General features: G+C 41.4%; 2 protein-coding genes and 1 non-coding gene across 5 annotated transcripts in view; all 3 read right to left on the bottom strand.

Annotated features, from left to right (window-relative positions):
* LOC141472642 (E1A-binding protein p400-like) overlaps positions 1–2,036 on the bottom strand; it is a 49,127-nt gene extending 47,091 nt beyond the window's left edge. The window contains exon 1 of the mRNA XM_074159793.1: positions 714–2,036. Coding sequence (XP_074015894.1) covers positions 714–2,036 — 1,323 coding nt within the window. The remainder of the gene's footprint in view (positions 1–713) is intronic.
* Positions 2,037–4,153: 2,117 nt separating this feature from the next.
* Positions 4,154–12,955, bottom strand: LOC141472359 (E1A-binding protein p400-like). 3 transcript variants are annotated; one of them, XM_074159364.1, is made up of 13 exons: positions 12,173–12,955; positions 11,334–11,445; positions 10,774–10,926; positions 9,929–10,012; positions 9,410–9,538; positions 8,949–8,993; positions 8,683–8,836; positions 7,958–8,190; positions 7,643–7,813; positions 7,047–7,183; positions 6,526–6,604; positions 5,914–6,010; positions 4,154–4,867 (listed from the first exon to the last, which is right to left on the bottom strand). In XM_074159364.1, the coding sequence occupies exons 1-13, from the start codon at positions 12,235–12,237 to the stop codon at positions 4,815–4,817; spliced, it is 1,512 nt and encodes a 503-aa protein (XP_074015465.1). In that variant the 5' UTR covers positions 12,238–12,955; the 3' UTR covers positions 4,154–4,814. The 3 variants fall into 3 exon arrangements, with proteins under 3 accessions (XP_074015465.1, XP_074015466.1, XP_074015464.1); XM_074159365.1 differs by having other exon boundaries at positions 5,902–6,010; positions 11,804–12,766; XM_074159363.1 differs by having other exon boundaries at positions 5,902–6,010; positions 12,173–12,664.
* Positions 12,852–12,990, bottom strand: LOC141472719 (small nucleolar RNA SNORA49). Its single transcript, XR_012463541.1, has one exon. It is a non-coding gene; the product is annotated as a small nucleolar RNA SNORA49 (small nucleolar RNA).
* Between the last annotated feature and the right edge of the window lie 1,925 nt (positions 12,991–14,915).

The raw sequence follows: 14,915 nt of genomic DNA, 5'->3' as shown, positions 1-14,915 counted from the left end.
AGTCCTTTGACATTAATAAACAGTGAATTTGAGTTAGTCATTTTAAACCTTTGCATAAATAACAAAGTTAACTTGTAACTGTCCAGTCTCTTAAGTGCTATTTTTTAATCATTTAGACAGCAATACACGCACAGAGCTCTTAAGACAGCCTAAGTAACCTGATTCATTACTATGGACCCATATACATTATGATTCACACGTTCTCTCTGAGTAACTAGATTAATTCAGGGTTTTTGTTGGCCACAGCAACACTGAATGTCAGTAACATCTACGGTTAGAAGTCACACGAGTCAAACAGAGGTTAACCTCTTATAAGACTTTCTGCTCATTCTTTTTCAGTTTAATAAGTGAAAGTTTATCTACAATTCCTATTCATATTCATTCCGATAGCTTAAAACAGCTTCCACACCGATGCCATCTTTATTTGTGTGCTGGCTTACATACCACCTGGGACAGCGAACGCTCCTTTCACCCTTCCTCTGTTCTTCTCTTTTACATACTTACATCTAACAGCATGCTCAACCCGACCTGTGGAATCACACTACCTAGCAGAACTGCATTATCCCAGACCAACTACTTAAAGACAAATTGCTGTACCTCATCAAGTAAAAATGATTTTCCAGGTACTGTTACATTTTCTAATACTTCACAGTCCAGGTGCCACAACTTCACCTATGATTTTATTCCAAAACATTAACCAACAGATTTCTTACCTCATCATTGATGACTTCAGATTGCTCTTCCTCTTCTTCCTCCTCCAGGTCCAAGTCATTTTGCCTCAGATATGCTTGCAGCGGAACACAATGCTTCTTCTTAAAAGCTAAAAAGTCCATCATATTCCCTTGAAGATGTTGCAGGAAAAACAGTTCGATCAAACATTCCTTAAAAGTTTCCTTAAGAATTTCCATCTGTTTGTGGTGATGATCCAAACATTGTTTTCTCATTTGAGCAGTCTCTTGGTTGGCAGGAGGAATCTCCTCCAATTTCTTGGGTTGTTTTTTGACTGCCGTATTAACTGTAGGAGTAAGAGGAAGACTCGACAATGCCTGTGGTACAGTGGCCCGTGAAGGACTTGTGGGAGGAGGTGGTGAAGTCATTCCAAATGCACTAGGTCCTCCAACTCCTGCTATCAATCCACCAGAAGTCCTGTCGTATCCAATGGATCTACCCAGTTGCTGTCCCTGGAGCACTTGCTGCTGCTGTTGCATAAGTTGCCCTTGGATGATATTGCTGATTTGGGGTGGCAAGCTGGTCGTCGTAATATGGCCCGGGCTAGTCAAAGACTGCATGTTTGCTCCGCTAGCCACAGGGCTTTGAGGACCGAGATGATGAATGGTGCCCCCAGACTGCGAGTGAGGCTGTGAAAGCCTGCGCTCCCTCACCGTAGCAGGTGTCCCAGAAGATGGAAGCTGTACTTGTGCAGCAGCTCCTTGAGCAATTTGTGCAATTCCCGGTCCTTCTTGATACACAAAGTGTCCGCCATTTGAAGGGCTCAGGCTGATCTGTCTCACAAGCACGCTGGCATCTACAAACCCTCTGGTAGGGCTCTGGCTGCACATGCCCAGGCCGGGGCCCGGCGTGCCCGCCCGAACACTGGGTAGCGTTTGCACGGGGACCGGGTTGGGCTGCGTGGGGCTTTGAGACTGGACCTGCTGAGGCAGCGGTGACGTGACTTGGATATACGAGGGGGACCCATGCTCAAAGCGCCTCTGCTGGGGACTGAACTGAAAACTCGGTGATGTTGGGTTTGGAATTGGCAATGGGGTAAGCGTTATCTGCTGGTTTCCCGAAGCCACCGGTCCAACGTTTTGCAGCGTGATGTTGACATTCTGCCCAGCCACGGGACTTCGACTCATTATAAATTGCTGTATTTGGTAACTGGGGGACTGGGGTGCAGAGGGACTTGCAGAAGGTGCAAAAGAAGCTGCAGGGGACTGGGGTAAATTTGCCTGTTGCTCTTCTCCCTCACTGCCCGTGAAGGACCTGGACCTCTGGAGCTGGCGCTGGGCATTCTGAGGACCATTACCATGGTGCATTCTCACTGCTCTAGGTTTTTTACCGTACACTCTAAAGAAACACACAAAAACAGAAATTTAGGAAAGGCAAAAATATTTCTGTAACTGAAACTATTTACTTACTATTCAAAAGACTACCTTACAGTAAGAACTTTGTCATCCGCCTTTGCAGCTACTTTAAATGTTTTATGTCAACAGTCAAATTATCTGAAATCCTGATCGTCACAAAAGCTCACTTAAATGCCTTATATATTTCTCTAGCTAACAAGGTACTATTGAATAGTTTACAAATGACACGTTCCTCTTAGCTAGTTAGAATGACTTGAAATAATAAAAAAAAACCCTTTTCCCTTTCTGTGGAACTTTCAAGAATCAACAGTCACCAATATCAGATGTATTTATTCTTTTTGTGTTCATTATGCACAATGTTTCAGCGCTTTTAACACTTAATATGATGTTCGTGAAAACACAACTGTTGCTTAAAATCTACAATAGGTTTCTTCAATAATAACTAAAAATACGATAAAAATGGACAAAGGATATTCAACTTTATTGTTCTAGCTACTAAGGAAAAAAGCACGTCATGAAAAATCTCCCTACCAAATTATCTACATGTTTGAAAAAGTATTGTACCTGACACTTAACTCTGCCTTCTCTTTCCTTCAGAACACTAACCCTTCAAAGAGATGAGAATTAATCCAATTCTGCATTTCATTTAAAATGCAGTTTATTGAGCCAAGCTATCCAGAAATCCAAAAATGTTCTGGTTTTGTATTTCAATCTTTAAAAAAAAAATATAAATAAATCCCCTTACGTGCACCGACAGGTAGATTCAGCACTGGGTGTCACATAGCAGTAGCAGCAAAAGAAAAATGAAACCTAATATTTTATTTTTTTTTTTTCTCAAAGTCTCTCTCATATTTTCAAAACAACAGTTAATATTTCAGCCCAAACAGACACACAAGTATGCGACTTCGCTCCTGACTCTGAAGTTGGTTACAAGTGCCGCCCGGCAGCAGCTCCTCGGCTCCTGCTGGGGCAGGGAAAGGGGACACAGCCGTCCTGGGCGACCCGCAGCCACCCGAGGCCCTGGGAACGGAGACCTTCGCTCCCGCCCCGGGGCTGAGGGACCCGGCCGGGGCAGGCTCCGGGCTCCGTCCCTCCCTGGGAGCCGCGGGGGATCGCTCGGCGGAGCGGGAAGGGACAGGGACATTCCGCTCCTCACAGGCACCTTTGCCGAAAGATCTAATAGCACTGCAACACTTGGCGGTATTGTGACTCTTTCACAGCGCTGATACCGAATAATTAAGATTCAAATGATATCACCCATCACCAGTAACAAGATCTTATTATTTTAATTACCTATACCTCGCTAACATTTACGGCCCAAGTGAAAACACTTAATTAATTACGCGCTGATAAGGAGGCGTCACCAGCGCGCCGCCGCCGGTCCCTGCCTGCCCGGGGCGAGGGGATCGCCTTTTGTCTGCCCAAACCGAACCACCCGGCGGCCCGCACGGCCGGGCCCGGGGCGAGCGCCCGGCCGGGCCCCGACCCCCCGAGTTCGCGCGGGGCTCCCCCTTCCGCGGCCCGCGGGCGCAGCGCCCCGTGAAGCGCCGCCGCTTCCCCCCAACCCCTTCCCGCGGCCGGGCCGGGCCGGGCCTGTCCGCCCCGTGCGGCGGCGCGGGGAAGGCCCGCTCCTCCGCGGCCGCCGCCAGCACCGGTGCCGCCGGGCCTCGGGCCCGAGGCCTGCGGGGCTGGCGAGGGGGGAAAGGTGGGGAGGAGGGGGGGGCCCGGCCGCCCCCCGCGTCTCCCCGAGCCCGGCGGGCCCCCACTTACCGCGGGCGGCGGGGCCGGACTTTCCATTCGCTCCCGGCAGGAAGCGGGGGCGGGGGGCGGCCGCGGCGGCCGCCGCTACCAGCGCCGGCAGGAGACAAACCGCGCCGCCTGCGCCGCCGCCCCCGCCGCGCTCTGCGCCTGCGCCGACCCCCGCGCATGCGCGGCGCCGGCCGAGCGGGGCCGGGGCAGGCGGGGAGGGAGCGCTGGCGGCCTAGCCGCATGTCGCGACAGGGGAGCGGGAACGCGGGGGGCGGTATGTCGGGACCGGAAGCGCTGCACGGGCAGGAACCAGGCGCGGGGACAGGACAGAACGTTAAATTTTATTGTAGCGCGGATGCGGGAGTGTGTGCGCCGTCCAAAGAGCGGCACCGAACGGTTTTGGGGTGGAAGGAACCTCAACGATCACCCGGTTCCAGCCCCTGCCATGGGCAGGGACACCTCCCCAAAAGCCCCGTCCAGCCTGGCCTTGAACACTTCCAGGGATGTTCAGCGGCCACGGCTTCTCCGTCTCCAGTAATTTCTGTCTGGGCAGGTAACGGTTACTCAAAATTCAGCAGGCAAAATGCTGACAACTTCCTTTAGGATTTAGTGTGAAAATCCAGAAAGAAAACCTGCCTACTTGCAGCACAGCTAGACACTGCTCACCTGGAGCACGGGCAATAAAAGCTCATACAACGCAAAGGGAGAAAAAGAAAAGTAACCTAGTGCAACTCTTGCTTACAATAAGATACCGCCAAAAAAAAAATAATGGGAATAATTTCTTTCGCAATAAAGAAAATACAACTTCCACCTGCTCAGTAACGACATTCAATCCTCATTTGCTCATTCTCATTTCTCATTCTCATTCTCAAGCAGACGTTCCGCTGCTTTAAACACCAGGCACCGAGGACGCTGTGCACACTGAGCCCGCCAGCGGCCACCAGGGCCATGTCTGCGCTGGTTCCATCACCGCCAAAGGAGTCACCGCGGTCTGGGCATCAGGACTCGGCTCCTGGGACTTCCGGCAACTAAATCTAAAATTAAATTTTAGATAAATATTGGTTACCAGTTAAAAGTATAAAGAAAAAACTGTCTAAGATAAAAATGAAGATAAGTGACAGAATACAAAGATGACTGTTTACAATTCTCCATAGTTAAAATGAATTACACTTAAGTGATACAACATCTGGGGATATACTGTTTTCTAAAGAGTAAAGGACTTACTGAAAGCCTACCCTCCCATCATTTTCACTTATTGTAAGTTTTAGAGTGAGCAACGCTATTTAATAAAAATGTGAGGATTTATTTTCAATGTGAACTGAAAACAAAAAGTGGAAGGTCACCTGATATCAGCGGAGTCACCACAAGCACCTGCAGAGCTGTTGTCAGAGTGGTGGTGACAAGCAAACCGCTCACAGACAGGGTCCTGGGAGCGGGGGCTCCAGGAGTGCGGGAACGGGGGGTACCACTCACACTGGCACCAACACAGCTCTGGGTGGAAGGAGCGTGACATAAAAGTGCCAAAAAGTGACATAAAACACATGGCACTTTTAACATTTACAAGTGTTCTAAAGTGATCACAAAAGAGGGTGTGAAGTTTTAAGAAAACCTTCCAATGAGGGAGATAAATACATTGAACAAGTACAGTTGGATTAGTGCCATAAACGGAGACTTGTTCCTCTCCATATATGTAATTCCTTTTTCAGCATCATAAAATCCACTCTGGGATGAAGCCCAAAATGCCGTATTTTTATGAAGGAGCTTGTCTGTAATTTTTCGTTGAATGCTCTTCTTATATCCTTGAACAACAAGACTGTATTTTTGGTAACGCTTAAGTCCGTTCACTTTAGCTCAGGTGAAACAAAATGCTCCTGTTACTCAATGTCCCAGTTCTCCAGCTTTGCTGAGAGCCCTACACACCTCAGCGAGGTCACAGCAGATACCATAAAGTGCATATGAATCTGGGCTCACAGTTTCATTGAGCTGGGAGGAATGTATTTCCCTGCCTGCAACTGCAGGAGTGAACCGAATTCACACACTGCATGGCACTGGTGTTTGTGTTTCTCACCTGTGTTCCTACCTGTGGTTTGGCTTTGACCCACTCTTTGTTCCTCTTCTTCCTCCTGGCTGGGCTGTTGCTCCTGCAGTTGAGGAGCTGTTTGTTCTTCAGGCAATGCCTATAACAACAGAAATACAGGAAGGATGGGGGAGGGAGGTAGAAATTACAGCAATAGGTTTCTTTTTAATTCCTTTCATTCTGAATAGAACAAACATGACTGTTGCCATGAAGTAACATAAAGATTTATCCTAAAATGAATTCCTCTTTGTCTATACCAATAATTGAGACTGAAAATTCCAACGTGACAAAAGTTATTGTGTATCGTGTTTGCTTGCTTTTGACGTGGCTAAAATGCCAAAAAATGAGACAACCACAATATCGTAAGGAATAGATCTGGAATGGACAACTGAGAGCCGATAGCTCTGATGCACTCATAAAGGGGATCAGGCAGTCAAAACCCATACTGAACAATTTTCAGTCTTCCAAAAAACCTGGTAATTTTTCTTTATTCCCAGCCTTTCCCATTGTTTTTACAGAAAAAGGGTAATTAGAAGGTATCTGAAACTGAAAAGAACTGAAAAGTTATTGAAAAGAATAGACAGAACAGAATTCACCTGGAAAAACTGAACAGACCTTTTCCTGGATCGTTGTAGGCTCTGCGCAGATGGAAACAACTTCAGACACAGGCAGTAGTTTGTCACAGTTGTCTGCACTGAAAGGAAATGAAGAAGTTGAAGCTAACTTAATTTTATGCAACTACTTTAATATTCATGACATTTTAATACAAAGAAATTTAAAATTCTGTGAGAAGACTCTGCAATTGAGATTTGACAAAGCTGGGGATTAGCAGGGAACCCCAGCCAGTTCTTTCCCTAGAAAGACGACAACAATATTGTTAGACCTCAGAAATGAGTTGAGGAACATGGGTACATCCCATGGAGCAATTCTGAAGCACCCCAAGCTTTTCTTTATATCAGCACTAGCACAGGTTTGATTCTTTGATGGCGCATAACTTAAATCTAAAGGTCATCACAGCACCTCTGACAAGAAATGCCACTTGTGCTTAAGAGAAAAAAGTTTCACCAATCAGGCCACCAAACTGATTAAATGTTAAATCGAGGGAAAACAATCATTGACAGTAGAAGTAAACTTACAGAAACCTGTTTGAGGAACTTCTTTTTCTAGCAGTCATTGTCATCAAGTCAAAGTGATTCATAAAGATTTGAGTACGCTCAGAATTCTGGTCTTTAGCATAGGCTTGTCTAACACGAAGAGGATAACCACCTGCGTTCTGGAATAAATAGAAATTGAAGGCTTAGGTACCCAAAAATAAGTAGTCATAAGTGCCTTGTCTCAAAAATCTTAGTTTACAATAGTCTTGACTGAAGACTATTCATATCCTGCCACTTCAATAAAAGTTAAAATAAATAGCTCCCATTCCTTATTTTAAATATACTGATAGTGCAAAGAGATACATCCAAGGTCACATCATTGTCTCAGCTTTGGGGAAACGCATATTCTTAAGTGTTTGGAAACTATAATAAGTATAACCTATAGCAGTTCATACTGACAGAGGAAGATATGTACTAGCATTTGCTTGTATGCCAGGCTATTCAAAATTCTGAAATATAGTTATGATTCTGGCTGCTGAACACTCATGTAGTCCACTAACAGCAATGAGGAATTAAATAAAAACAAAACAAGAAAAAGCCAGTCTTCAAATGTAATGCTCATTTCAGCTTAAACTCACCTTTGCTTCTCGACCTGCAAATGCTTTTATGTAATGACGTTGGCATTGCTTTGGGGCGCGATAAACATAATTACAAGAATTAACAACGTCGCTGACAAAGTCCCAGTTTGCTGTCTGTGCTGATGACACAATAGCAAGGCTTAAAGGAAGTGTCCGTAACTGTTTCACCGCCTAGGTGGCAGAGAGAAACCAAAACAGTGTAATGTTTCAATTAATGCTTCTCTTGTTTGCACAAGCATGTATAATCCTGTATTAATCAAGGTCTATGGATGCTGTAACAAACTTCCAAGTAAAAAAAACAAAGTACCAACTTACTTCTAGCAGTGCCAAGTCTTCAGCAATTAGCCATGCAGGACCATCTTGCCCAGCGTCAGCAGCTGACTTGGTAAGAGCTGACAAAGGTCTTGCGAAATATGTTTTCTGTTTTAGCCAGAGGAGGGTCTGGTGGGCATTGCTCTTCTGTCGTGTTTTCAATATTCTCGGAGGCTCAAAAAGTGAAGGTGGAGGAACAATCCTTCTATGGCAATGCTTCTTTCTCTCACTTGAAGCTAATTGACAGGATAAAGTTACTATCTCCAGTGAGAAAAGAACTTTGTGCAACAAGATCATGACAGAAAACGGATTGCTGCGAATCATCTAATGATAAGCCTTTTGCAGTATTTTCATGAATGCAGGTACCTTCAACCTATGGTCCCCTAGTACGGTATTTGACTTGATCAGTCATTTTTTAACAGGTCCTTGCTTTGCTAAGAAAATAATCTTAAAAACAGATCAAATGGACACACAGGCATCTCACTGCTTTACTCCTGATCATTGAATTCACCCGTATTTCTATTTCTAATTTGTAAGCACAATAGCAAGTTTTCACAGCGTGCTCCCTCTGCTCTCACTCTACATTCAATCATTTTGTCCGAGCGATTTCAAGCTTAAGAGAGATAACGGCACATTCATGCCTAAATTCTTAAACACAAAAAAGTTTTTATATTGTTTCACACAAAAACATTACTGCACCTTCGCATGCAATTTTGAATCCAACTTACAGGACAGATCCGTTCTCCGCCGCTTAAGCGCCCTCCTGACAGACAGAGGTGGAAGCGCAGACTCTGGAATGGGGGTACTACTGTACATCAGACACGTAACAGAATCAGTGTAGACATCATCGTGATTCTCAGGTGCAACAGGGGGAGTCCACAGCTTAAAAAAACCCAACCCAACACAATACATCAACAAACAACCTATAGTTTGCCATTAATTAAAGAATTTTAGGTAAGGTTTCCTTCAGATGAAATAAGGGCTACTGACTTACAGGCATTATTTCTATTTCTCCATCTGGGCCTTCACAGACAAATTCCTGTGTGAGAAACAAGGAATTTTTAAAACCTCAATACATCACCCATCTCAGAACTCAGCATTTAGAAACATAGGCATGTTTGCGATAACTAGAATAAAAAAAGAGAAAAAAAATATATTTTAAGTAATTAATCTTAATTTTCAAAAGCCAGCATATTTTTTCAGTCTCCTCCTTCAGTTATTATTACTTTGATACATAACTGTGTGATTCCAAGTCAACCTACAAAACGATAGCCCTTCTGCTAAAACAGCAACCTGCTAGTCTACAGAATTCAAGCTGTCCAGAGTGACAGTCCCTTGTGCAAGGGTATAAGACCAGTGCAACATGAACCCAAGAGACATCCTTAAATACACAGTTCATAGTCACAATATGGAAATTCTTTGAAAAGCAGGGACTTGGAGGTCCCTTGATGTTACCATGTTATAAGCATCTTCTCTGGTATATGTTAAGAGTTCCTCTTTCACTTCCTGCTGAAATCTTTCTTCTGCCTTTTTCAGCTCCTTGGCATGCTGATATTCCCATTTTGCATTTGCAGTTTTTAAATCCTTTTAGGAAGAAAATTTGTACATGTTAAAATATGACCACTTTTCACAATAAATATGCCAACAGCAGTAAATTGCCACAGATTTGAGTCTGGTAACTACATAATAAATTCAGTTTTTATAGGCTAAAAGTCATAGCAAGGTTAGTTAAACTGAGTTTTCATTCTTGTGTAAGGCCCTCATGCCAGTGAAGAGAAAAACAGGAAACATGTCTCCCTGTTAATTAGGAACCAGTGCGGTTTTAGACCGTGATGATTTGGATCAAAATTTCAGTGCCCATAAACAAAAAACAAAACAAAACCCCCAAATAAACAAAAAATAAAATCTGACAATAGTTGGGGTTTTCTGTTTTGTTTTTCTTTATTACTCAGAAAATGAGATACAATCTCTTACCTTGTTGACTTTCTGGCTGTTTTGATCATTCAAAGTATGAAACAATTCCAAGAAATTCAACGCATACTTTTCAATTGGCTTAAGCTGTTCAGAAAAACATTTTGATACACTGCTAGTTATTTAGTTTTTGTATTAGAAACACGTAAATAACCAGAGATTTAAAAACAAGCAGGGAATAAACCCAACCTATAAATGTATTTATTTTGGTTGCAAATAATGGCACCATAATTGAGGTAGAAAAGAGATCTAGGGATGAAAAACCTGATATTCTTGCCCCTAGCTAGTCCAATCACGTCCCACAGGTATCACTGAGAATAAGCTCCAACTACTGGCTTCCATTTTCCTAATTGTAAAAAAAAGAGAAACCCATCTGAATTACTGTGCCCACTCTTGCCTGCTTGTTGGTAAGAAGGCTGCTACTTGGGTTCTGCACAAGCAGCCAACAGGAAAGGGAGACAATCAGAATTTGACAGAATTTACAGAACTAGAATAGTCATTTCATGGTTAAGCAGAAACAGATCCGAGGCCTTAAAGAAAAAAAGCCAAGTACCTGGCAAAGCGCAGGACTGTAAAACAGTTTTTTATCACAAGATGCAATTCAGTCCAATGCACTTCACAATCCTCAGGAGAACATTTGGTAACTTAAATGTTTCAGTACCTGAATTTATCTATCAACAAGCTCAGATTACCTCCCAGGATTGTTTCAATATTTAAGTTTGCACAGAACAGTTTCATGTAAACAGAGTAGAAATAAGGTACTTTACGAAAGCCATTTGATTGTTTTACGGGAAAGTAGGTTTCAGATATTTCTAAAGGTTTACATAAAACAATAGAAATCATCATACCCGATCCACAAAGCCAGCCAGCTCTTCCAACTGTGAAGGAACCACGGTATTTCCTGTATCATACATCTCTGAATCTGTGTCATTTCTTATCTCAGATCGCGTCTTTTCTGTAAACTTTCTGGAATCCTCTATTCCATATTCAGAGCAAAGAACCTTATGGAAATATATTCCAAGTATTCAGTAAGACACTGTATGATTTCAAAAGTTTTTTAATCATCCTAAAATTGAGTTTAGAAAAATCAGATTACAGGCATATTTGACGCCTTTTTCTGCAGGAGATGTTGGTTTTGTTTGATTAAAACAATGACAGAAATAGCGTAAAATTATCATTGGAACAAACACAGTTTTCTTTCTAGATATTTTTATCTTCTGATTTTCTGTATGAGCTAACAATTTAGGATTTTTACTGATTATAACTGTGATTATATACCACTGCTCCCCAAACAAGTCTGGAAATAAATATAAAACCAGATGATGTTTAAAATTCTGACTCTAATCTAGAAAAGCACTCATTTTTACGTATCATTAAAGAACTGCTCACATTCTTCATGTTACAGTACCTGAGTTAAAAAGTCTGTTGAACAATCATTTCCTTGAGCAGCCACTTCTTGAACCAAATGTTTAATACCTTTTTCCAACAGCCTTTCTTCAACAGAATTACCACTTATAAGCCTGTAAAACAAAGAAACTCATTAAATACTGTTCCCTAGAAAACAGTGACACTTTCTGAAACTCAAGTGTTTCATGTTAAATGAAATGTGAAATGTTCACCTATGGCAGTGAGCACCAACACTCTATTTAAAGTCCATCAGGTATTTTCATAGGAAGTTTTGGATTAGATTTTTAGTTTCTTAGAGGAAAGTTTTCTGTTTACATCTGATTTTATATTTTCAAAACACCATGTTCTTTTAAGTTCTTATTTTCAAAATGAACAATAAACAGTATTTTCTTTTACACAACTGGATTTTTAAAAAAATCCTTACGACAGCAGGGTATTTGCTAAGTGTCTGCACTGCACACCCAAGCATACCTGCCCAGTGGTGTAAGGCGAGCGAGAGCTCCCGTCTGCTCTCAACACGTCCTTCCAGGAAAACAGTCACGTGAGAGAAGCTTTCAAATATATCTTAGAACTACATGAACACCAGCATCTCATCACTAGTGGATTTGAAATCCAGTGACAGACCATCAAGAAAAGACATTTATTGTTTATCAAGAACAGAAAACACCCATAGATATTAATGTTCATTTTGACTGATCCAATCTTTAAAGGGATCTTAGAAGACCAAATGACTTAAACTAAAAAGATGACCTTCACCAAAAATCCAAGTTTCACCTGAAAACATTTTCCCTCGATTTTTTATTTTAAAGCACCTATACTATTTCCTAGCATAAAAGTCACCTGTACATGTGAATATCTCTGCCTCTTGCAATTTTATCACACCATTCTTTAGCCTTTGTATCCATCACCGAATCTAAATCAGTATCATAGAAGACAACAGTATCCACATCGACATGGCTGACACCTGTGGAAGGAGTGTGGGATGAAAGAATAGCACAGAAGAATCGCTTGTCTTGGTTGAAGTTTTTTATGGATTCCTAAAATGGGGAGACAAGCTACTTAATTAAAAATTAACATTAATAAAGCATAAATCTCTAAAAAAACTTTTTTACAGAATGAGATCAGAAAAATTGCTTTCTTATTACTTCCACAACTTACACTAAGCGTACAAACATTTTAAGTTATCTGACTGCCCCCATTACAGATCTACACAATTCAAAATTAATTTGTGTACCATTAAAATTATTAATTTATGGTGCAGTCAACCAGATAAAAATCTAAAGATCTATTACAGTAGTCACATTATGTCCTGTGACTAAGCACACCTGACTGGGTTATTACATTCTGTGCAAGCTTCATCATTTGTCTTGTCTATTGACTAAATCTAATCCCTTCTATTGTGCTGCCTTGTGTTGCTTTAAGGCAAAGTATTCCTTTATGTTTTATACTGCATCTGACAAAGCATAACAATGCAATTTGAAATAAAAAAATCAGAAAAGAATAACTTAACTATATTGTTAGTGTTTGCTCAAATTGTAGGCCCCAGAGGATACTGAGAATCTTCCTGGGGAGGGAAATGAGCATGCTTTCAATTTATCCTCAGGCAATGCCAGGGCACTCTACAAAAAACAAAAGCCCCTGGAGTAAGGCTGAGGAAGTGCCAACATAAAAACAGCAACTACACTTAAAGTACTAACAATGCATATAGCTACAGATAATGAAAGCAAAAGCAATTAATCAAAATGGTATTGTGAAATAAAACATCTGTCTTTCAAGCACAAATTACTCATAAATGTAGGACAACTAACAGTATACCTCTTGGAAATGCCCTGGATGCCTCATCAGATCGTAATATGACTGACATATTTCATGTATAATTACATATTTTGTGCTACAGCTACATACATAATTTGCTTAACTAATGAAATTATGCAAATGAATTTTGCAAATGTATTAGACTTCCCTTTAGCATTCGCCCTCCCACTATGAGCATCTATTCACCATTAACTTGAGTAAAAGGTCCTCTTACCAGATAGTGCCAACTGCGAGCACCACTCTCATTAACTCTCATGTATGTGAGAAAATGGAAGTTCAAGAAAAGCTCCAGTATATCAAGCATTGGAATCATCTGCGTCAAAATCAACACACGATGTCCTCTTGCTTTCAGCTTCCGAAGCAAGACAGCCAGAGCCTCCATCTTGCCTGCTTATGAAATAAAAACTTGAAGGTTCTGCAGGCAGCATTCAACAATTAGAGAAAGCACATTTGCAGTTGTAACTGGTGGTGGTTCTTTTAATACCTGAATCGCACTGCACCAGTCGGGGATCTGGAAACCGTAGAAAACGAGGCCTTACTATTTGCTGCACTGAATGGGAGTAGGGAAGTATCTGTTCCTTCAGATTAAACTTCAAGACTTCCAGTTCATGGGTATATGTATAAGGAGGATTTGCTACATACAAATATGGAGGAGCAACAGCTACAGCTGGCAATACGCATAGATCTCTGTAAAACAAACTGAAACTTTAATATACTATTTTTTAACAGCTTGGGCTATTAACTACTCAAAAACAGTAATAAAGATGATGCCTGCATGGAAGCATAAAGGACCTGGCTAAAGGTAATTGAAAGTAAATCAGTAGGTAAAGTTTTATATTAACATCAAGAAAACGCAAAACCACTAAAGATCAGTACAAGACAAGAAGAAATTACCACTATCCATAAAGTTACTCAGATAAGATATCCTACAGCTCCTACTTTTTTGTAAATATTCACACAAAAAACATAAGATATGCCAAAAATAAAGTAGAATTGCTATATAACAATTGCAATGGAACTATTAAGAGTTTTAAAATCTTAGAATGATATAAAATTGTACATCAGGGATGCAAATAGATTCTGCATAAAGGAATTTAGCCTGCAATAAGAATAAAACATGGCAACTCATTTATCACTTTTACCATTTTACAGTACTTTACATAAATAGCCTGTTTTGGATGGTAGTTTACACCCATAACATTTGTGCAAAGATTGCAAATGGATTTATCTCAATTACCTACTAACAAGATCCTTCAGGGCGATCTGTCGCTGCCTCAATGTCAGAATGAGTTCTTGCAATGGATCCTTCAGAACCTCTGAAGTACATGGATATGGAAGGCAATTTGCAAAGCCAGCCCAGCACAATTTGTTAGTCCTGGCAGAACTATGCTGAGAGATTTTTCTTTCACTGATCCAAGAGCAAATTTCCAACAAGTCTCTGCCATACAAGGGGGTTCTGGAACAACGACGCTCGTTTGCAAAATATATTTTGTCCAGGTGTTCCTTTAGTTGCCTTTTTTCTTCTGTGATACCCTTTAAATTCAAACTTATTTTCTGAATATATTTGAGTAGATAAAATGCAAAAAAGCAATTTATGCAACAGAAAGTTGAAAACAAGGATAATTTAGTCAATGCCATAGTTCTACGACTGATTATGAAAGCAGAAGTGAGCAAAAGAAAAGCTGACAACTACAATAGTATTTGTGGTACAAGGACAGATGTTCTGTTTGGTATTTTAGTGAAAAATAAAACAGCTTTCCTACTTTAT

Source organism: Numenius arquata, chromosome 16 (assembly GCF_964106895.1).
Source record: "Numenius arquata chromosome 16, bNumArq3.hap1.1, whole genome shotgun sequence".
NCBI lineage: Eukaryota > Metazoa > Chordata > Aves > Charadriiformes > Scolopacidae > Numenius > Numenius arquata.
Note: the sequence above shows the minus strand (reverse complement) of the source record. Positions and strands in the feature narration are given on the sequence as shown.